This window comes from Scylla paramamosain, chromosome 4 (assembly GCF_035594125.1).
Source record: "Scylla paramamosain isolate STU-SP2022 chromosome 4, ASM3559412v1, whole genome shotgun sequence".
Classification (NCBI taxonomy): Eukaryota; Metazoa; Arthropoda; class Malacostraca; order Decapoda; family Portunidae; genus Scylla; species Scylla paramamosain.
The window spans coordinates 11,371,866-11,395,720 of NC_087154.1; the positions used below are offsets into that span (position 1 = coordinate 11,371,866).

At 40.4% G+C, this 23,855-nt stretch overlaps 1 protein-coding gene across 1 annotated transcript in view; it reads left to right on the forward strand.

The window, feature by feature from the left end:
• The first annotated feature begins 3,356 nt into the window (after positions 1–3,356).
• Positions 3,357–23,855, forward strand: part of LOC135099742 (phosphatidylinositol-glycan biosynthesis class F protein-like) — a 32,191-nt gene continuing 11,692 nt past the window's right edge. Inside the window, exons 1-3 of the mRNA XM_064002236.1 lie at positions 3,357–3,661; positions 12,456–12,547; positions 23,624–23,728. Coding sequence (XP_063858306.1) covers positions 3,413–3,661; positions 12,456–12,547; positions 23,624–23,728 — 446 coding nt within the window. The 5' untranslated portion in view covers positions 3,357–3,412. The remainder of the gene's footprint in view (positions 3,662–12,455; positions 12,548–23,623; positions 23,729–23,855) is intronic.

A 23,855-nucleotide genomic window follows, 5' to 3' on the forward strand; every position in this document is an offset into this window, starting at 1 on the left:
TGCATCCAGACTGGTCTCAATAGCCACAACTTGTTGAGCAATGATGCCGTCAGCTTCTTCAAACTTTGAGGCAAGGTCCATACGCAATGATTTTTGTCCTTTGTGCACTTGTGTGGGGATGGATTCCTTGCCTGTGATAGTGAGGACATGGGAGTCTGTGACCACCTTGAGGAATGTGTCATCAGTCAGGATCTCCTGGCAGAAAAGCTTGTTGAGTTGGACCTTGTTTATGTAGTTCTTCAGAATTGCATCCCGAGATGGAAGTGGAGTCTGCAGGGTGAGCTTACAGACTCGTGCTGTCGTTCTTGATTTCCTTGTGCTGCTCTTAATAGAGTAGTCATGATATCTATCAAAGCAGTGATAAATATCAGACTCCCTCAGTCTTTTAGAGAGTCAGAACTTGAAGGTAGTAATGAAAGTTTTTACAGTGCCTTGGACTGGCAATAGAAGGGTCCAGAGCAGAGCAGATATGTCCACCACAATTGCAATTGGGTTCAAGGCATTCCTCTGAGATATCTTGACTTGAAGGTTTTTCTTTAGTGTGGTTTTACCTGTGGCAATGTGCATGGTGCCATCTGGATCAAACATTGATGGTGGGTATGCAGTCAGCTCAGTTGCAAACACACTTTGAAGGTACAAATCCCACTGCCTGACTAGTAGACCAATCACTTGATTGTAGATCGCCTCTGGGTCCATGACATCATGTCCATCAACTTTCAGGCGTTTTTTCTTCTCTTCAAATGTGATAACGCTTTTCAAGATAGTTGTGTGAAATCCCTCAGGCCATGAGGTCTCAAACTCTGTCATCATAGTCATTCCTAAGTCTACCAATTTGTCGATGTTGACTTCAGGGTTGGCCACCTTGTCACTGACAACATTCATAAGTAACCCACCTCTGTGTGATTCTGGATTGAGAGGATTGATGAATGAGGCAAGAGCCTGTCAGATAGCCTGCTGATCATCTCCATCATATCTAATACGGCTTGGAAATTCTTTGTTTCTCTTTCATCTCCTCATCATCATGGTCTTCCATCCTCTTGAGATTTCCTGTCAGGGTCATGACAGCATCCGTGTTGTAGACCCATGTGGTCATTGTTTAGGGGTTTTCTGTGTTGCCAATAATGCCCCCTGGACTATGACCTTTCCCCATCCATGTAGTCTCAATGAACATGTCCGACCACTCACCATTCCAGAGACCTGCTGTGTGATGTAGACTTTGCTGTTCTTTACAAAACTTTGTGAGGATGTCTGGCTGAACCCTTGTCATTGACCACTCATAGTAGAGTCTGCAGTGGCTGTAGTTGTACTTGTGGGCAGCGAACATGTATGACAACATCATCTCAGTGGCCTTTAGAGAGCCAGTCACTCGTGTGATACTTGACAGTATAGCATGATGATGAGGACCGGACTGGATGACAACCTCGACCCACACCTTTGTGGTGTGACTCTGTAAGGAGCGCTTCTTGAGCTCTTCTTCTAAGTATTCCATGCTGGTGATGGTTCCAGTCTCGAGGACTGGCCGAAGAATTTCTTTTACTAGAAGGTGAAGGGTTCGCATGTTCTGAGGGAACTTCTTCCCGGACAACAATTTGTTAACTGAACCAAAGGTTGTACTTAAGACTTCTTTTAGGCCACAACCTGCTGTCAGTGTTCCAATGCATGTCACAACAAATAAATAAAAAAACTACAATAAATGAATAATTCTCATCAACAAAACGTGCTTTACTAAGCATGCATCAACATTTTATCATAGAAAAATTCAGAAAATTTTATTTTTTGTGTAATTTTGCCCACCATTTTGGTGCATTTTCATTGGGATGGCTCAAAACCATTAAATCAATGTCAGAATTGGATTCCTTGCACCCGAAAACTACAAAGACTACAAAAACCTTGTATTTGTGTGCTCAGAACAGAAATTATGAAGGTTTTTTTTTTAAATCAAGCGTTTTCGGGGGCCATCATGTTTTCTGAAAATGGCAAACGGGTGTGAAGTTCACACCCACCCAGAAATTGAATTAGAAACCAAGTTCAATAGAAAATACAATAAAACGATTGTCCTCTCCTAATGCAGGGTTTAGGCTGAAAATGGGGTCCTGTGACCGGACTATTAACAGTTTTATAGAGGATGAGGGGTGTCATCTTTAGAGTAAATTGCATAATGGTGTAATAGAATTTGTTCATGAAAAGTGTGAAAAGTAGATAAAAATGACACTACGTAGATAACTAACTGCTTGTTGTTGTTTTTCTAGCAGGAAGTAATTCATGAAATCAGTGAATTAATTGGATTATTGACAGATTACGGTAAATTTTTCATCGTTGGTATCAGTGACAAATTATGTGAGGTAAAATGAATTCGCTGGCTGAGGAACGAAGATCTAGAGCTGACATGGAAAAAGATCTGGGCATAATGGTGGATGAACAATTGAATTTTGAAAATCATATAAATGAAAAGATTAACAAAACAAGTAGATTAATGGGGCTTATCAGATCTTTCATCTATTTAAACCAAGAAAATTTTAAGAAACTTTATATTGCATTAGTGAGACCTCATCTTGAATTTGGTAACATAATCTGGAGCCCGATTAGAAAAAAAAAATATACACACACACACACACACACACACACACACATATATATATATATATATATATATATATATATATATATATATATATATATATATATATATATATATATATATATATATATATATATATATATATATATATATATATATATATATATATATATATATATATATATATATAACCTCTTTGGAAAAATGTACAGAGAAGCGCGACAAAGATTATTCTGGCACTCAAGAACCTATGTTATGAAGAGAGACAAAGTGCTGCAGCTGCCTACACTAGTATAAAGGAGACTGATGGGTGATATGATAGAGGTATATAAACTAACAACTGGAAAGTATGAAACGGGGATAGTTTCAGTGCTGCAGCTCGATGAGGGTGTAGGCCTAGCTACAAGAGGACACAAATATAAGTTAATGAAAAACAGATGTCATACAAGGCTAAGGCAAAACTTCTTTGTGGAAAGAATAGTCAACATATGGAATAACCTCCCATCAATTATTGTAGAAGCTCCGAGTGTATTTGCATGTGAAAGAAGATTGGATCATTATTGGGGACATCAAGAGGTGAAATTTAATTATGAAGCTGCGCTGTCACTCGCCGCACGCCAACTACATAAAAAAATACAAGATCTGGACATATAGGCTTAACAGCCTGCGCCCAGTAAACCTAAGTAAACCTAAGTAAGTAACAAAATTATGTTTTCTTTCTTACTTTTTTTTTTTTTTTAATAATAGATATATTTCAAATCGATTGGTAAACGACGTGACTAAATATTTTAGATTCGTGGCCTATGTTTACATTGGTTGCGTAGCTGGCCGGCCATGTTCGAGCAGACTGGGCCACATGCCACTAACCTGCTGGTGCTGAAGAATATTTTGTGCCTTGTCTTTGGCGTCGGGGTGTTGTGGACCATTGTGCTGTCAGGGTACGAGCTAGCCTCCTCCTTGTACTCCCTCAGAGCCTACAGCCTGTTGGTGGTGCTGCTGGAGGGAGTATGCCGCTACTTGACACCCGCCTCTTCCTCTGAGATAAGCGCCATAGCCAAAGCCAAGACCAAAAAGCATTCCAAAGTGAGTCATGATAGCGGTTTTATTTCTTTTGAAAAACCTGTATAACAAGGGGACATGCAATCTGATTATCTAGCAGTATCCACACTCGCAATATTTGAAAAATTTCAAGTAGAAATATTTACTGCGGTTGACACCGGGTTGGCTACCCTATTTTAGTACATTATACTAGGCTGTTGGAGGAAATACTAGTAGCTATATAAGGGCAACACAGATCTGAAGGTACGCCAGTACCTTCAGATCAAGCAGGGGAAAATAGTGACGGAGTTGTGTACTATTTTCAGACAGAAAAATCAATGAGGATTAATGCTAGTTCTTTCACAAGTGAGTTATGAATAAAAAAAAAGCTATAATAAAATTAGAGTAAGCACAAATTTAAGAGAGAAGATAGTGTAGTCTAATTGAAAAATTGGTAAGGAAGTGGGCCCAGAAATTGATGCAAAGGTTTACTCACCTGGTTTGGTATCCCCCTTGTCATGGCAATTAGTCAATAGGAGGTAGGGCTTAATGCAAGGTAATGGGGAATATCACAAACTTGCTGGCATGCCAACTCCTAGGATGTTTAATAACAATTAGAATGACAATTAGATTGAATTGAGTTATGTGCCATATGCAGGACTTTGGAGAATATTGTATTTAGTCAACATAATTGTATAAAAGTGGACCCAAACCAGTATGTAAGGTCAACTTGAAGGACTTGACTGACCCTAGAGCAACCACATCATTGGGAAGGGAATTCCAAACATTAACACATCTATGGGAGAAAAACTGTCTACTAATTTTTGTTGAGCAAAAAGAATGAACAATCTTGAATCTGTGTCCATGGATTCCTCTTGGTGGCAGTAAGATAAATATGTTATTCGGTTGGAGACTGCATTTTCCAAGTTGGCTCTGAGAAATCTTTGTTTTATCGAGTACAGGTCAAGAGCTTTTAACCCGCGCGCTGCCGGCCACTTCTATCCTAAACCAACCCGTGCTGCCAGCCAATTTTGCATATTTTTGTTTATGCTTTCAAAAAATCCCAAACCATGTAAAAATAATGAAAACACGAGAAAAAGTTGTCTTAGAAAGTAAAAAAACAAAAAAAAATCACCCAAGAAGTTGTCTGATGTTGGTGCGCATATGGAATCTCTTCCTCACTATCATTGCTTTCACTCAGCTGTACATAGTCTTTGTCATGTACAGAATCATCATCAGACATGTCTGATAACATTTCATCACTACTAGAAGAAAGTAAAGCAGAGATAATCTCGTCATTACACAACCCACGGCGGCGCGCCATGACTGCTTCCTCCGGTGGTTGTACAAGCTCTCACGAGTCTGACGCGATTGCCGGGCCGCGAGCCGCCTGGGGGCCACTCAAGGAGCATACCAACAAACTAACACATTCAGTGCGTAGGGTGGAGCTTGGAGTATACTTAGTGTGTTTTTTATAAAGTTATTTAGACAAATAAGCATACTAGAATTTTTTTTAGATTGCCGCCGTGAATATACGGCGGTGGCAGTGAGCGCGGGTAAGCTAGATGCCGTAAATTTACGGCGGTGGCACTGCGCAGGTTAAACATTGCAAGTAAGGGACATCAGCCAGTCCATCAATCCTCTTGGCTCATTTTCTTTGAACAGATACTAGTAAGCACAGGTCCCCAATATAACCAGTGTTCCACACAGGAGAAGCAAATTCAAGAAGAGGGTGTAGGTGAGACAATAGAAGGGATTTCTTAAACTTCTCAGATCTACACAACATTGTTTTTAGAAAGTTGAAGGAAAGGGCAGCTGCTTTGTTAACTGTCTGTTTGATATGAATATGAAACTTAAGAGAAGTATCAACAACAACACCCAAATCTTTATGACTCACAATTGTAATAGGTTCTCCATTGATGTTATAAACACTTAGATGCCCCACATCACTCCAAATGGTGAAACCTGAGGACAATACATTTTTCAGCATTAAGCTTCAAACCCCATGAAGCAGCAATTGCACAGATTCAGTCAATGTCATTTTGGCAAGATGTTAAGTCCCTAACAAAACTTAAAGAATTTCATCAAATGTTACTTTAAAATATATTTTTAAGTCATCAGCAAATAATTTACATTTGTTTATGATTGACAAAGGAAGATTGTTTACATAAATGAGAAATAACATTGGACCCAAAACAGAACCTTGAGGAACTCTGCTAAGTACAGGTCTAGTAGTATTGTTCTGTCCTCTCACAGTAACCCACATTGTACAGTTGGTTAGAAAATCGGTTATCCAACAAAGTACTCTGCCACTGATGCCAAGAAGCCTAATTTTAGTGATAAGTATTGTATGACACAGTATCAAATGCTTTAGTAAAATTAAAAGAACAACAACTTTAGAATCATCCAACCATGAAGTCATGCTGTTGTAAGTGAGCAGTAACTGATCATCCACAGTATGTCCCTATCTAAATCCAGATTGGTCAGTTGACAGCAGATTATTAGTATTAAGATAGAGATGTTCACAGATGACATGTTTTAAGACAGAGGTAAGACTAACTGGCCTGTAATTCAAGAGAATATAATGTGACCCCTTTTTGAATATAGGGACAACAGAAGAGCTTTTCCAAGCAGCAGGAAGGGCACCTTTAATTAAAGATTGTTTAAATAGAATATAGAATGATTCAGCAAGAGACAGACAAGAATGCAGGAATAGTGGATAGATGTTATCAGGACCCATACTTGAATCCACCTTGAGATCAGAGAGATCTCAATCTGATCAATGGGATCAGAGAAAAGCTTAACAACGTCAGACAAGGATAGAGGAACGTCATTAAAGGATCCAGGAAATACTTGATGAGGTGCAGGCATTGCTGGATCAGTGTCAACATAAACAGAGAACTCATCAGCCAGAAGTTTGGGCATACTTGTACAATCAGTTGTCACTGTACCATAACTTTGGCTTAGAGGACTAATTGAAGGGGAACCCACTTTCTTTTGCCAAATATAAGAGTGAGAACTTTAGGAGACTTTCATTATATCAGTCAAAGACAACTAACAGTTAATTGAGTAGTAATAATGAATGTTTTGTATTCCTGATTAACCATATCAGATGCACCAAGGGTCTCTTCAGTTATTGCTGTTCTTCTGCCATAAGAGAAACAAAGATCTTTGTAGTGTTGCGAAGCTCTAGGTCTTGCTTGTTTCAGACCAGCTGGAGGTTGTGAAGGGAAATGAGAATCTGAGAAACTAGATAATCCAGCAGAAAGAGGTATATATCTGTTAATTAAAGGTGATAAAATTTCAAGTAACTTTACAAACATTTCATGAACTGATGTATTATGTAATTCATAAGCCCAATCAAATGCCTGGAGGTGTCATTCGACCTCCTTGTAATTACCCTTGAACCTTCTAACTCCTTCCATATTTATTGTCTCAGATGTGATTTCAGAATTATAATCAAATAAAACACCACAGTGACAATTAGGAAAAGGATGAAGCAGTTCTACGTTACCAATTCTATCGTCTTCCAGTGCAAGTACAAGATAAATAATGTTGCCTGAGGAGTAAAAAGTCAGTAGTTTAACCCAATGAATGAGACCCAAAATATTGAATGTATCAAGAAACATTTGAGGAAGAGGTGGATATTGAAAAGACATACAGTTAGTCACCGACCAATTTACCCCTGGGAGTTTAAAGTCTTCAGTAATAACCACCTCCTTATCTCTGTAGAATTCTATTAAGAATTTTGCCAATTTTACATTTTCCTGAAAGCAAGCACTTGGGAGGGCAATAAACCAACACAGGATAAACCAAATACTTAATCAAATAAAAAAAACAACAATATTTTGGCAATTGCAATCAACAGTCTTGAAAGAAAAGGAATTTTTAACATAAAAAAACTCCATGCTTAGGGACCACACTCACAGTATCAGTTCTAACTAGCTGGTACCCAGTGATAGACATAAAAAAATAAAATACTGAAGATGTTAACCATGTCTCCACTATACCGAACATCTAAAGATTTAATAACATGAAACATAACCCAATTTGTTAGATAAACATTTAACATTACAAAACCCAAATTTTAAAGACTTAAACATTGATACCTCACCGAACTGTACACCACACAACAGCTTGTGTAGTTTAACAATACCTAATCCAACTGTACACCACACAATAGCTTGTCTAGTTTGACAGATTGGCAAGGGCCTGGGCACCAACAGGCTGAGCAGGGGGCTGAGTCAGAACAGTGTGTGACTCACCACTCCCTATCTGTCCACTGGAATGCTCCTGACATTCAGCCAACTCTTTCCTTAGTTGAAAAGTTAAGTCAGTGCAGGCTAATGGATGATAGCCTTGCTCTGACACAAAAGAGTTAGGAATGCTTGAGAGAAGCCAGGATTCGGTAATTGCCATAATGTCTATATCACAGTCATGCATGAGATCATTTACTTCATTAACCTTATTGATTACACTAATTACATTGCACAGACCCATTCGAAGCATAAGGAAGTTTTTGCTAGGTGGTTACTAGCTGATTAGTCTCTTTCTTGAGTTTAAAAAATTAGGAGTGTCCCTGTGACCTGGGGTCCTTGCACATGCACTTTGGGTAGCAGTGGTTTCAGAGTGAGAGTCAGGCCCAGCCCCAGTTTGGGGAATATGATTGCTACCAGTGTGCCTGGCAGGCCCTGCCCCTGAGTCAGGGGTGGTCTCATCACCATGAGCTGAGACCTGCTAGTCTTGGGGTGTACTGTTATTAAGCACCTGTCGGTGACGAGCCAAGACCCATTGCTGGGCATAGGTTAGGTCTCCGCTGATGAAAATCCCATTAGACTGGGAGCCTTTCAGGTTCTTGGCCTCATCAAGCAGTGATTTCAAGACTTTACTGTTGGGGATTTTCAACCTGTATAGTTTTTTGTTCCTGTTAATGTATATGAGGTCAGTGAAATTTGCATGGTTTCCCAACAGATGACGGGTAACTGAGGTGAAGTGCTGCTTAAACAGAATGTTGGATGATAAGAGATGCTACTCTCTTCTGTCTTTTGTTCATCTCACGAATTTCTTCCCTGATCAGATGCCTGGTATTTTCATCAGGTATGCTGTCTGGGGCAGCAGTGGTGAGGTTTGGGTGGGGTGCAGACGGCCAGGAGTGAGTGGGTGATATGGTCAGCCTTGCTACCATAGTTGACAAAGTATGCACTGTTTTGCATAACTTCTTTATAGTTTGCAGTAGCTGTTTGAAAGCTGGATTATCAGAGCCTGATGCCGAAATAGTAGAATAACATTCTGTGCAAATATAGGCAATGGCTTCATCACCAAACTGTCTGATCCTCCTGACCAGCTCATCAGGAAGACCCAAACACATGGCAGATGGGCAGAACCATTTGGTGCAATGATCACACCCAATACAGACATCACCTACTGTTTGGTTACAAGTTGCACAGTGATCCTCAGTGCTGGGGTTAGCAGGATTAGCAGTAGTGTGCCTGTCAGGGTGGGAAGGTAAGGTAGGAGAAGGGTTATAAGAACATAAGAACATAAGAACATAAGAAATAAGGGAAGCTGCAAGAAGCGACCAGGCTTACACGTGGCAGTCCCTGTATGAAACACACCTATCTATTTCCATCTGTTATTCCCATCCATAAACTTGTCTAATCTTCTCTTAAAGCTCTCTAGTGTCCTAGCACTAACTACATGATTACTGAGTCCGTTCCACTCATCTACCACTCTATTTGAGAATCAATTTTTTCCTATCTCCTTCCTAAACCTAAATTTTTTAAGCTTGAACCCATTATTTCTTGTTCTACCCTGGTTGCTGATCCTAAGAATTTTGCTTACATCTCCCTTGATATAACCCTTATACCACTTAAAGACTTCTATCAGGTCCCCTCTTAACCTACGTCTCTCTAAAGAATGTAAATTTAACAGCTTCAACCTCGCCTCGTAAGGAATACTCCTCATCCCCTGTACCCTTTTAGTCATTCTCCTCTGTACTGATTCTAATAGACCTATATCTTTCCTGTAATGTGGGGACCAGAACTGCACAGCGTAGTCTAGATGAGGTCTGACCAGCGCCAAGTATAACTTTAATATTACTTCCGGCCTTCTACTTTTAACATTCCTAAAAATGAATCCTAGTACCCTATTTGCCTTGTTTCTGGCTTCTATGCATTGTTTCCCTAGACAGAGTTCAGAGCCAACTATAACTCCTAAATCTTTCTTGTACCCTGTACCTACCAGAGTTTGGTTGTTTAATGTGTACAATGTATTATGTAATACAATATATAATGTTATTGTTTCATGCTTGATCATGGCCACCACTGCAGCTGCGACCTCTATTTCCTCTACCTCCACTAGCCATAGTAGTATTTTACTTGTGTTAGTTCTTAGGAATAACCAACCAGATGTTGAGGAGTCAAACTGTAGTCTAGGACCAGCAAAAAAGTGATGGCAGTTGGCAGGCAGGGCAGGAAAAGAGAGGAGCTCAGACCAATACAACCACCTTGTCCGCCATAGCCACAAGAGAATTGTTAAAAAAAAAGTTGCACAGCTCTATTTCCCATTCTCTCTCTCTCTCTCTCTCTCTCTCTCTCTCTCTCTCTCTCTCTCTCTCTCTCTCTCTCTCTCTCTCTCTCTCTCTCTCTCTCTCTCTCTCTCTCTCTCTCTCTCTCTCTCTCTCTCTCTCTCTCTCTCTCTCTCTCTAGGCGAGAGATACAATCACTTTTATGTCACATACACATGCACTAGGCCCATCTAGCAACATAGAAGTGATCATATCTCTTGCTTGGAGAGAGAGAGAGAGAGAGAGAGAGAGAGAGAGAGAGAGAGAGAGAGAGAGAATCCTAACTCATCCAACATTGTAAGACTGCAAGGAAAACATGCAACTAGCAACTCAGCTGCAGGGCATGGACCCTGCCAGAGCCCAGCACCACACGAGCCACATGTCTTGAGTGCCAAATTTAGTTTGTTAACACTTAACAGTTCCATGTTATAAGACCATCTGAGATTAGAAGTGTGTAGCTGTTAATTGTACAACTTAAATGGATAAAGTAAACTTATATAGAGAGGAAAAAATAGCATTTGTCGTAAGGTTATAATACATCCCAAACCCGAGATAATGTGCTTAACTTTCAGCTTGTTTTGCCACATTTCTTGCTCTCTGTTTGATGATGGTGGCTAAAAATGTTCCTAATATTAGTTGGTTTGATAACACACAAGTAACGCATAGATTTTTTTCTGGCATACCAAGTTTTTAGTGTACAATTAAGTTAGCTGGTGATCGTGGCAGTTTTTCCAGTTTCCCAATTGGACTGAGTGTGTCCTATAGTATAAGCCAGATACTGGTAAATTTGACCGATCCACAGGCTGTTTATTGAATTATAATACTACACAGTTATTGGTATTCATAGATAATCCCCAAGAGGATGCCACTTTATGTAGATGGTAAATATCTGTTTGACAAATAGCCTTGTCTTGCACAAGAACATTTGGAGAGCTTCTCTTAACTGTGATGTATGTTTTAAGGTCATCAGGAAAAATTTTTGTACTTGACCTAATGTGAGTGAGAAAATTAATGTATAAAAGAAAAAGTAATGGACCAAGAACAGAGCCTTGTGGCACTCCACTCACTACATCACAAGGGTAACTCAGTTTATGATCAAGTACAACATTCATCACTTTGTTGGTCAAAAAATCTCTGATCCAAACCTAAAGGTTTTATGTGCAACTGGGGTTGCTTAGTTTGTCAAATAGGATACTGTAGCATACTGTGTCAAAGACCTTGGAAAAGTAAAAAGAATGAGGTTGACATTGCCTCCTTGATCCAGTGCATAGTGGGAGATATCATTATGTTAGCAATAGTTGGTCCTCAGTAGATCTCCCTGGGTGAAAGCTGAACTGATTATTACACAAGTCATTACTGGTGGTGAAATCATAAGTGATTTTGCACAAAATATATTATATCAGGAAAACAGGAGGCAATAAAATGTTATTTGTTGGAATAACAAATGTTGATAACTTCACAACACAACCTTAAGATTATAAAAATAGTTTAGTCTAACAGTGCTGTAGTAGTAATATTCCCACTCTGGGTACATTGTGGGTTTACAGAGGCTGCTTTATTGGATATTGCCATGCAAGTTTAGAGATCACACCATCCTTTGGCTTTATTAAGTAGTCACCAAGCATACCATAAAACTGAAATGTAATAATGTTCTCAGCTACATTGACAGTGTACTTAACATGATACTGTTAACATAACATACAGTTTATCCAAATTATTTGTTATGTCAACACATAATCATGTAATCAGTGTTACCTTAGACAATGAACTCTTAACATAAGAATATTTATAAACACATAGTGCATACCTTTTTTCCTCATTTAATTCTCCTCTAAACCCATCTCACAGTTTTAACATGTGGCTGACAGCAAAAATTGCCAGACTCATCAAGTGTATAAGCACATCAAATTGCAAAGTAAGGAGTTGAAAACAAAAGAACATCACAGTTCATTTCACAAAGACCTTCATACTTTATACAAACTCATATTTGATGCACATTATTATTTCTTTCATATAAGAATATAAAATACAAAAATACAAATACAGATATATTGTCAATGCAGTAACAGGTAACTAAAAAATAACACTAAGATGGAAAACATCATGTGAGTGATTGGTGAGTAAAACAATGAACACAGCACATAAAACTTTTCTGCTAAAAATGTCCTGTCTGACTATTCCTACTAATTTTACAACCATGTCATTTTATTTTATAACCATATCATGCCCTGATTTTATAACCATGCCTATGTAACATTTGACTATTATTTGCAGATATTTGAGACCTTCTTGGTGGTGCTGCTGAGTGTCTGTTCCGTGATTGGTACCCATGTGGTGGTTGTGCTGTTTGGTGCATATGTAATTGAGTAAGTTGAGTGTATTTTCTGTGCTGTACTTTTTCAAACTTTCTTGTGTCTCTCTCTCTCTCTCTCTCTCTCTCTCTCTCTCTCTCTCTCTCTCTCTCTCTCTCTCTCTCTCTCTCTCTCTCTCTCTCTCTCTCTCTCTCTCTCTCTCTCTCTCTCTCTCTCTCTCTCTCTCTCTCTCTCTCTCTCTCTCCATGTGGTGACCAAACTACCACTGCATATTTGAGTCTTGGACATATCATTGTGATAATTATTTTTCTTATCATTTTCTCATCCAGATATTCCAAGGCCATTCTTATATTTGTTAATAGGTTGAGAGTTTCATATGTTACCTTATTGATATGCTTATCCAGTGACAGTTCTGAAAATATCACTCCCCAGGCCTTTTTCCTCTGTTGTCTTGTTAATTGTGTCATTTCCCATCTTATAGTTATATCTACACCTATTACTCTTTCCAAGTTCCATCTTTTTACACTTTACAGAGTTAAATTCAATTTGCTATATGTTGCTCCACTCTCATGCCTTATCTAAGTCTCTTTGCAGTTCCTTGCAGTCTTTAATATTCTTTGCTCTTCTCAATAGTTTAATGTCATCTACAAAGAAACTCACATGGCTGGCTACATTTTCTTTTCCAACTTCCAATTTCCTTGTCAAATGCCTTCCTTAAGTCTAGGTAAATGCAATCTGCCCACCAATCTCTCTCTCATATTATATTAATTGCTCTCAGATGATAACACAGGAAGTTTGTAAAACAAAATCTTCCCTTTCTGAATCTAAATTGCCATTTTGAAAGGATCTCATTTCTTCCAAAAATTTGGTCATTTTTTAATTTTTTTTTTTATTATTTCTTTCCATACTTTTGCCATCACACTTGTCAGTGAGATTGGTCTGTAACTGAGTGGGTCTTGTGTGTCTCCTCCCTTGAATATAGACATGATGTTTGCCCTCTTCCAATTCTGTAGAACTATTTCTTCAGTAATGGAAGCACATATGATGGTATGTCATTTATCTGTAAACTGTTTACTGCATTCTCTTACGATCCATCCTGGCACTCTATCCAGTCCTGCTGCTTTCCTCACATCTAGATTCTTGATCTCCTCAACTTCCTGTACTGTTAACTGAATTTCCATTGTTATTCTATTTTCCTGTGTGTCTGGTGGTCTGATAAATTGTTTTTCCCTTGTAAAAACTTAAATCCCCTATCCATCATTTCTGCCATCTTTATCAGGTTCTGATACACAGCTCTATCCACCCTCAGTTTCTCTATGCTCCCTTTATCTTTCAGTTTGCCATTCACATGCCTATAGAAAAGTTTTTTTTTTTTTTTTTTTTTTTTTTTTTTTTTTTTTTTTTTTGCAGAAGGGACACCAGCCAGGGGCAAAAAAAAAAAAAAAAAAAAATCCACTGAGATGCCGGTCCCTTCTGAAGTGGTAGTAAAAAATTGAAGGATAAATATCTTGAAACCTCCCTCTTGAAGGAATTCAAGTCATAGGAAGGTGGAAATACAGAATCAGGCAGGCAGTTCCAGAGTTTACCAGAGAAAGGGATGAATGATTGAGAGTACTGGTTAACTCTTGCATTAGAGAGGTGGACAGAATAGGGGTGAGAGAAAAAAGAAAGTCTTGTGCAGCAAGGCTAGAGGTAGGAAGAGGAATGAAGTTAGCAAGATCAGAAGAGCAGTTAGCATAAAAATAGCAGTAGAAGATAGCTAGAGATGCAACATTGTGGCGATGAGAGAGAGGCTGAAGACAGTCAGTTAGAGGAGAGGAGTTGATGAGATGAAAAGCTTTTGATTCCGCCCTGTCTAAAAGAGTGCTATAAGCAAAACCTTCAGACATGTGAAGCATACTCCATACATGGATGGATAAGGTCCTTGTACAGAGTCAGCAGCTGGGGGAGGATGAGAAAAATTGGTGGAGACATCTCGTAATGCCAAACTTCATAGAAGCTGTTTTAGCTTGAGATGAGATGTGAAGTTTCCAGTTCAGATTATAAGAAAAGGACAGACTGAGGATGTTCAGTGTAGAAGAGAGGGACAGTTGAGTGTCATTGAAGAAGAGGGGATAGTTGTCTGGAAGGTTGTGTCGAGTTGATAGATGGAGGAATTGAGTTTTTGAGGCATTGAACAATACCAAGTTTGCTCTGCCCCAATCAGAAATTTTAGAAAGATCAAAAGTCAAGCATTCTGTGGCTTCCCTGCATGAGCTGTTTACTTCCTGAAGGGTTGGATGTCTATGAAAAGACGTGGAAAAGTGGAGGGTGGTATCATCAGCATATGAGTGTATAGAACAAGATATTTGGTTTAGATCATTGATGAATAATAGGAAGAGAGTTGGTGACAGGGCAGAACCCTGAGGAACACCACTGTTAATAGATTTAGGAGAAGAACAGTGACTGTCTACCACAGCAGCAATAGAATGGTCAGAAAGGAAACTTGAGATGAAGTTACAAAGAGAAGGATAGAAGGCGTAGGAGGATAGTTTGGAAAATCAAAGCTTTGTGCTGGACTTTATCAAAAGTTTTGATATGTCTAAGGCAGTGGTACTCAACTGGCGGACTGCGGTCCAAATCCGGACCACGGATAGCTGTTGTACGGACCCCAGTACACACACACACACACACACACACACACACACACACACACACACACACACACACACACACACACACACACACACACACACACACACACACACACACACACACACACACACACACACACACACACACACACACACACACACACAGACACACACACACACACACAGACACACACACACACACACAGACACACACACACACACACAGACACACACACACACACACAGACACACACACACACACACAGACACACACACACACACACAGACACACACACACACACACAGACACACACACACACACACACACACACACACACACACACAGACACACACACACACACACACAGACACACACACACACACACAGACACACACACACACACAGACACACACACACACACACACACACACAGACACACACACACACACACAGACACACACACACACACACAGACACACACACACACACACAGACACACACACACACACACAGACACACACACACACACACAGACACACACACACAGACACACACACACACACACACACACACACACACACACAGACACACACACACACACAGACACACACACACACACACAGACACACACACACACACACACAGACACACACACACACACACAGACACACACACACACACAGACACACACACACACACACACAGACACACACACACACACACACACACACACACACACACACAGACACACACACACACACACAGACACACACACACACACACACAGACACACACACACACACACAGACACACACACACACACACAGACACACACACACACACACAGACACACACACACACACACAGACACACACACACACACACACAGACACACACACACACACAGACACACACACACACACACAGACACACACACACACACACAGACACACACACACACACACAGACACACACACACACACACAGACACACACACACACACACAGACACACACACACACACACAGACACACACACACACACACAGACACACACACACACACACAGACACACACACACACACACAGACACACACACACACACACACAGACACACACACACACACAGACACACACACACACACACAGACACACACACACACACACAGACACACACACACACACACACAGACACACACACACACACAGACACACACACACACACACACACACACACACACACACACAGACACACACACACACACACACAGACACACACACACACACACAGACACACACACACACACACAGACACACACACACACACACAGACACACACACACACACAGACACACACACACACACACACAGACACACACACACACACACAGACACACACACACACACACACAGACACACACACACACACAGACACACACACACACACACAGACACACACACACACACACAGACACACACACACACACACAGACACACACACACACACACAGACACACACACACACACACAGACACACACACACACACACAGACACACACACACACACAGACACACACACACACACACACAGACACACACACACACACACACAGACACACACACACACACACAGACACACACACACACACAGACACACACACACACACACAGACACACACACACACACACAGACACACACACACACACACAGACACACACACACACACACAGACACACACACACACACACAGACACACACACACACACAGACACACACACACACACACAGACACACACACACACACACAGACACACACACACACACACAGACACACACACACACACACAGACACACACACACACACACAGACACACACACACACACACAGACACACACACACACACACAGACACACACACACACACAGACACACACACACACACACACAGACACACACACACACACACAGACACACACACACACACACAGACACACAGACACACACACACACACACAGACACACACACAGACACACAGACACACACACAGACACACAGACACACACACAGACACACACACAGACACACAGACACACACACAGACACACAGACACACACACAGACACACAGACACACACACAGACACACACACAGACACACAGACACACACACAGACACACAGACACACACACAGACACACAGACACACACACAGACACACACACAGACACACAGACACACACACACAGACACACACACAGACACACACACAGACACACAGACACACACACAGACACACACACAGACACACAGACACACACACAGACACACAGACACACACACAGACACACAGACACACACACAGACACACAGACACACACACAGACACACAGACACACACACAGACACACAGACACACACACAGACACACAGACACACACACAGACACACAGACACACACACAGACACACAGACACACACACAGACACACAGACACACACACAGACACACAGACACACACACAGACACACAGACACACACACAGACACACAGACACACACACAGACACACAGACACACACACAGACACACACACAGACACACAGACACACACACAGACACACACACAGACACACAGACACACACACAGACACACAGACACACACACAGACACACAGACACACACACAGACACACAGACACACACACAGACACACAGACACACACACAGACACACAGACACACACACAGACACACAGACACACACACAGACACACAGACACACACACAGACACACAGACACACACACAGACACACAGACACACACACAGACACACAGACACACACACAGACACACAGACACACACACACACACACAGACACACACACACACACACACACACACACACACACACACACACACACACACACACACACACACACACACACACACACACACACACACACTGTCTTGGTTTTGGGAAACACATCCACGACGAAAATAGGACACTTGCTTTGCAACTATTAAGCATTGCAACTTAATGAAGTAGTTCACGACATTTTCAAAAACTTCAGTTATACCTGAAACATCGATATTCGCCCCATTTTCTGTGACTCAACAGATAATAGAAAATCGTACTACAGGTCCAATACCTGTTTGTTTACAACAGATGACGCTGGCTGTAAGCAGCAACCTGTGCAGTGTGCACTTCATTCAAACTACGGTGAGTTTGAACATAGTATTGAATGTACATTTGCAGAACGGTGTTATGTATGTAAGCTCATCAGTATTCAAAGTAATTTGATAAAATTAACTGCTAAACTGGTATGATATCATCATGGGGGTTTGCGTGCTACGGTGGTGATGATTGTGGCATGAGAAAAGACGTGGAAACACCGTTGTTGTTAACATCTCCTATTTGTTTCCATTTTCAGGAGGATTTGCTTGGTAAAGAGAAGTTCAAGCAGCCCAAGCAAACGGTAGTTACGTGTGTTTGTGAGAGGAAAATGGCTTGCTCCAAGAAAAGAAAAGTTGACAGTGAAAATCGTTCCTTTAAAGATGAATAGACAGATAACTATGTATTCATTCTCCCTGCAAAAGTTCAAAACCAGTCTGCTTGATATGCAGTGAATCCATTGCTGTTGTGAAAAGTGGCAATGTGAAACGCCACTGTGAAACAAAACACAGTAACTTTGAAAAGAATTATCCCCAGAACACTGAGACACGCACAAGAAAAGTAAATCAGCTCAAATTATAGTACAAGAGCTTTACTAATGTTCTCATTAATTCCATGACTCTCCAAGAAAGAGCAGTTGAATGTTCACTGAAAGTAGCGTGGATTTTAGGAAGACACAAAAAACTATTTTCTGATGCAGAGACAGTCAAAGAATGTATGTTGGAGGTTACTGAAACACTGTTTGAGGGTAAACAAAAGGATGACATTAACCCTTTCCTTCCGGCGCTTAAATTATTTTTTCGTTTTGTATGACGGCTAAAAATGGTAAACCTAGAAATTGTCAGAAAATTGTTTGAATAGTAATAATTATTTTCTCTTTGTTATTCTGAATACAATTATATACTTTGTAGCTCGATGTGACCTCTCAAAGTTGAGTTTATGCCTTATAAAGGATTCCTCCTCCTGCTGTGTGATCCGTCATCCAGAAACAGCCCGGAGAGCGATGACGCCGCACGCAAACACTCTCTCTCTCTCTCTCTCTCTCTCTCTCTCTCTCTCTCTCTCTCTCTCTCTCTCTCTCTCTCTCTCTCTCTCTCTCTCTCTCTCTCTCTGACAAGTTACCTTCTACCATTTTATTATAAAATCGAAGATAATGAAAAAAATTACCATGAAAGAATGATAGGTATCATCTCTCTGTTCTGATAAAACAGGTGGATCCTGTAAATTATTTTTCGAGTCCTCACTAATGTCTTCGCTTTCTTCATCTTCTTCTAAATATTCACTGTCACTGTCTTCAAACTCAGAAGCACTGCTAAATACATATGTTGTGTCCTGCTCCATGGTGAGTTATGATCTGAGATCCTTGGCTCTTATCAGGATGTCTCTTCACACTTATCATGGTGCTTTCCACCCGGCGAGTGCTTTCCACCCGGCGGGTCGCTGGGGTTGCCAAGTGTCGCCCGGAGAAAGGGAAAATAGCTTAGTTACCACTAAATTTCCATAGCTAGTGACAACATTACATGTGGAAACATGCCAGACACTTCCACTCACACCATCTGACTCGAGAAACCGCGCTTGGACCTCAAAATTGAGGCGCGAAAATTCTTGATTACCAGTATGATCGCCGTCGCTACGGACGCATTTTTGCAATCGTATATATACGATTGCCGGAAGGAAAGGGTTAAAGATAAAATTAAGCAAATCCCACTGTCAGATTCCACAGCAATGAGAAGGACTGCAATATTAGCTGAAGATTTGACGTCATAACTTGATAATGCAATGCAAAATGCATCATGCATTTCTCTGGCTGTAGATGAGTCAACAGATGCAACTGACAGTGCCCAGCTTCTTGTCTTTGTCAGATTTTATGATGTTGCACAGAAGGGATACTGTGAGGATCTGCTTGGTGTGGCAAGCCTGGAAGCCCGAACATGTGGAGAAGATATCTATGAGGCTATGAAAATGATGCTAACAGAACGGGGGCTTGATCTGAAGTCCGTAGTTTCAATCACTACAGATGGCGCTCCATCAATGATTGGAAGAGAAAGGGGACTAGTTGGACGGTTAAAAGAGGATCATCCTGACTTAATATCATACCACTGCATAATTCACCAGCCCATCCTCTGTGCTAGTTTTGGAGGGGACTATGCTGTGATCATGGAAAAAATTATGAAGTTAGCCAACTTCTTGAGAGCATCATCATCACTACAGCATCGGCTACTGCGTAACTTTTTAAGTGAGGTTAGTACCAGCTATGATGATCTACTCCTGCACAACAATGTACAGTGGCTTAGCAAGGGCAAGGTTTTGGAAAGATTTTGGAGTATCAGAAAAGAAGTACAAGAATTCCTTAGAAGCCAACAAAGTGCCGCCAAAGCAAATAAGTTTTTAGACTTTTTGGAAGATGAAAAGGAGATGGAAAAGACAGCATTCTTAACAGACATCACTTTTCATCTCAATGCTCTCAATGTCAAACTACAAGGAAAAAACAATACAGTGTGTGATCTTATTTCATCTGTTCATGCTTTCCAGAAGAAGCTGGAACTTTTCAAAAATGACTTGCAGGGAGAACTTCATCACTTTCCCAGACTTTTGGAGCATACCAAGGGAAAGAAAGGTCATAATTATACTGAATTGGCAACTTCAAAGATCGTTTTGGTGATTTTTCACTAGGAAGTCTGCTGTTGCTTTTTATTCAGAACCCCTTCATGGTTTCAAATGTAACCTTGTTTTCACACAAAGCAAAACAGGCATTCAAATGGGTAAATGCTGCATCAGTTCAAATGGAACTAATTGATCTGCATGAAAATATGATCCTAAAAGAGGAGAGTGCTCAGTATGATCCTGTCACATTCTGGACACAGAAGGTATCACACAATTATTTTCCTAGTCTGCATAAAGTTGCAGTGCATGTTCTGACAATGTTTGGATCTACTTACAGTTGTGAATCTGCTTTTTCTACAATGAATTTAGTGAAAACCAAATACCGCTCTAGAACTGACCAATGAACACCTTCACTAATGTCTGAGATTGTCTGTCACATCCTTTGTTCCAAAGTTCAAGGACATTGCAAAGAACAAGAAATGTAACTTTTCACATTAATGAGCATTTGCAAAATTCAATCATTTTGTGACAAATGTACCTGAGTAATGTTTACAAACTTTACGTTTTCAGTTAGTGCAGTACTGGCATTATAATGAGTTTAAAAGATATTTTCTTTGGATTTCTCTTTGGCAATTAGAAAGGATTTCTTTGCAAATAGTAATAGTACTATTATTATTATTGTAGAATTGATTTTTTTCTGAAGTTGGAATTATGAATAACTTTGAAGTTTAAAGTTGTGTACTTGTAATTTGAAATAAAATGTTTTGCATTCTTATGTGTATCAGATTTATATCCCTATTTTATAAATCATCATTCGGACCTTTGACGTATAGAAAACTGTGTTCTTGGACCTTCACTAAAAGAAGTTGAGCATCCCTGGTCTAAGGCAACAGCAAAAGTTTCATCAAAATCTCTAAAAGAGGATGACCAAGACTCAGTAAGGAAAGCCAGAAGATCACCAGTAGAGCAGCCTTGACAGAACCCATGCTGGCGATCAGATAGAAGGTTGTGAAGTGATAGATGTTTAAGAGTCTTCCTGTTGAGGGATAGACTCAAATACTTTAGATAGGTAGAAAATTAAAGCAATAGGACAGTAGTTTGAGGGATTAGAACAGTCACCCTTTTTAGGAACAGGCTGAATGTAGGCAAACTTCCAGCAAGAAGGAAAGGTAGATCTTGACAGACAGAGTTGAAAGAGTTTGACTAGGCAAGGTGCAAGCACGGAAGTGCAGTTTCAGAGAACAATAGGAGGGACCCCATCAGGTCCATAAGCCTTCCGAAGGTTTAGGCCAATGAGGGCATGGAAAACATCATTGCAGAGTTTTAATAGGTAGCATGAAATAGTCATAGGGTGGAGGGGAGGGAGGAACAAGCCCTGAATCATGTAAGGTAGAGTTTTTAGCAAAGGTTTGAGCAAAGAGTTAAGCTTTAGAGATGGATGTGATAGCAGTGGTGCCATCTGGTTGAAATAAAGGAGGGAAAGAAGAAGAAGCAAAGTTATTGGAGATATTTTTGGCTAGATGCCAGAAGTCACAAGGAGAGTTAGATCTTGAAAGGTTTTGACACTTTTTGTTAATGAGGGAGTTTTTGGCTAGTTGGAGAACAGACTTGACATGGTTCCGGGCAGAAATATAAAGTGCATGAGATTCTGGTGATGGAAGGCTTAAGTTCCTTTTGTGGGTCACCTCTCTATCATGTATAGCATGAGAAGAGGGTGTGTTAAACCAAGGTTTGGAAGGTTTAAGGTCGAGTGTCCATGCCAGACACTATCACCTCTGTTATGTGCTTGGCTCACAGAGACAGGTCTCTGTCATGGAAGCAGTAGTCATTCCAAGGAAAATCAGCAAAATACCTCCTCAGGTTCCCCCAACTGGCAGAGGCAAAATGCCAGAGGCATCTCCGCTTAGGGGGATCCTGAGGAGGGATTGGAATGATGGGTTGAGATACAGATATGAAATTGTGATTGGAGGAGCCCAATGGAGAAGAGAGAGTAATAGCATAATCAGAAGGATTAGAGATTAGGAAAAAGTCAAGACAGTCAGGAATACAAGTAGAGTGTTGCACCAATTGCTCTAGGTCATGGAGGATAGCAAAGTTGAAGACTAGTTCACCAGCATGGTCAGTGAAGGGAGAGGAAAGCCAAAGCTGGTGGTGAACATTGAAGTCTCCAAGAATGGTGATCTCCACAAAAGGGAAGAGAGTTGGAATGTGCTCCACTTTGGAAGTTAAGTAGTCAAAGTATTTTGTGGGCCATGTTGCTCAATACAATAAGATCACCACTAATGCAGGGGTTTGGTTCCACTACTGGTTTGCATTAGACACAATTCACGTTAGAGTTTTAATGAAAGCAATGGTTTCGACCTGGCTGAGACAGGCTCCTCAAAAATTAAAATATTTCCAGACTACCAGAGAAAACAGTTTAATTTACGATAATTGAAAGAATGATCCAGGCCCTTTGGGCTGAGATAGCGGTGACATCTGGCAACTCTGAAAACTCCCCATAAGTTAGGTTAGGAAAAATATCTGCAAATATGTGAAACTGTGAATGCTGAACTGCAAATAGGCAGTTGGAACACTGTATATAATATATCATGATAAAGTAAGGCTGTCATATACATATTTTAGTGAATAACTTACATAGAAGTACTCTGTTAGGAAGTGTTATTGATCCATGCAGTGACTATCTATTTGTGTGTTTATTTATTCAGTTATTTATTTTCAGGAATATTGAGGCAACCTTTACTCTCAGTCTACTAGTGGCAAGTTTAGCATTCATCAGACCTCTCATCACACTTGGACGCTCTGCTGTAATAAATCTTTTGGAAAGGTATGTGGCAAAAAAATTTCTAGTTTAATTATTATTGACAATGAGCATGTTAATTAATTTTCAACACTGAGAATGATATTAGAGAAAATGTTATTTGTAACTCATGGCATCTTGTTTATGGCTCTAG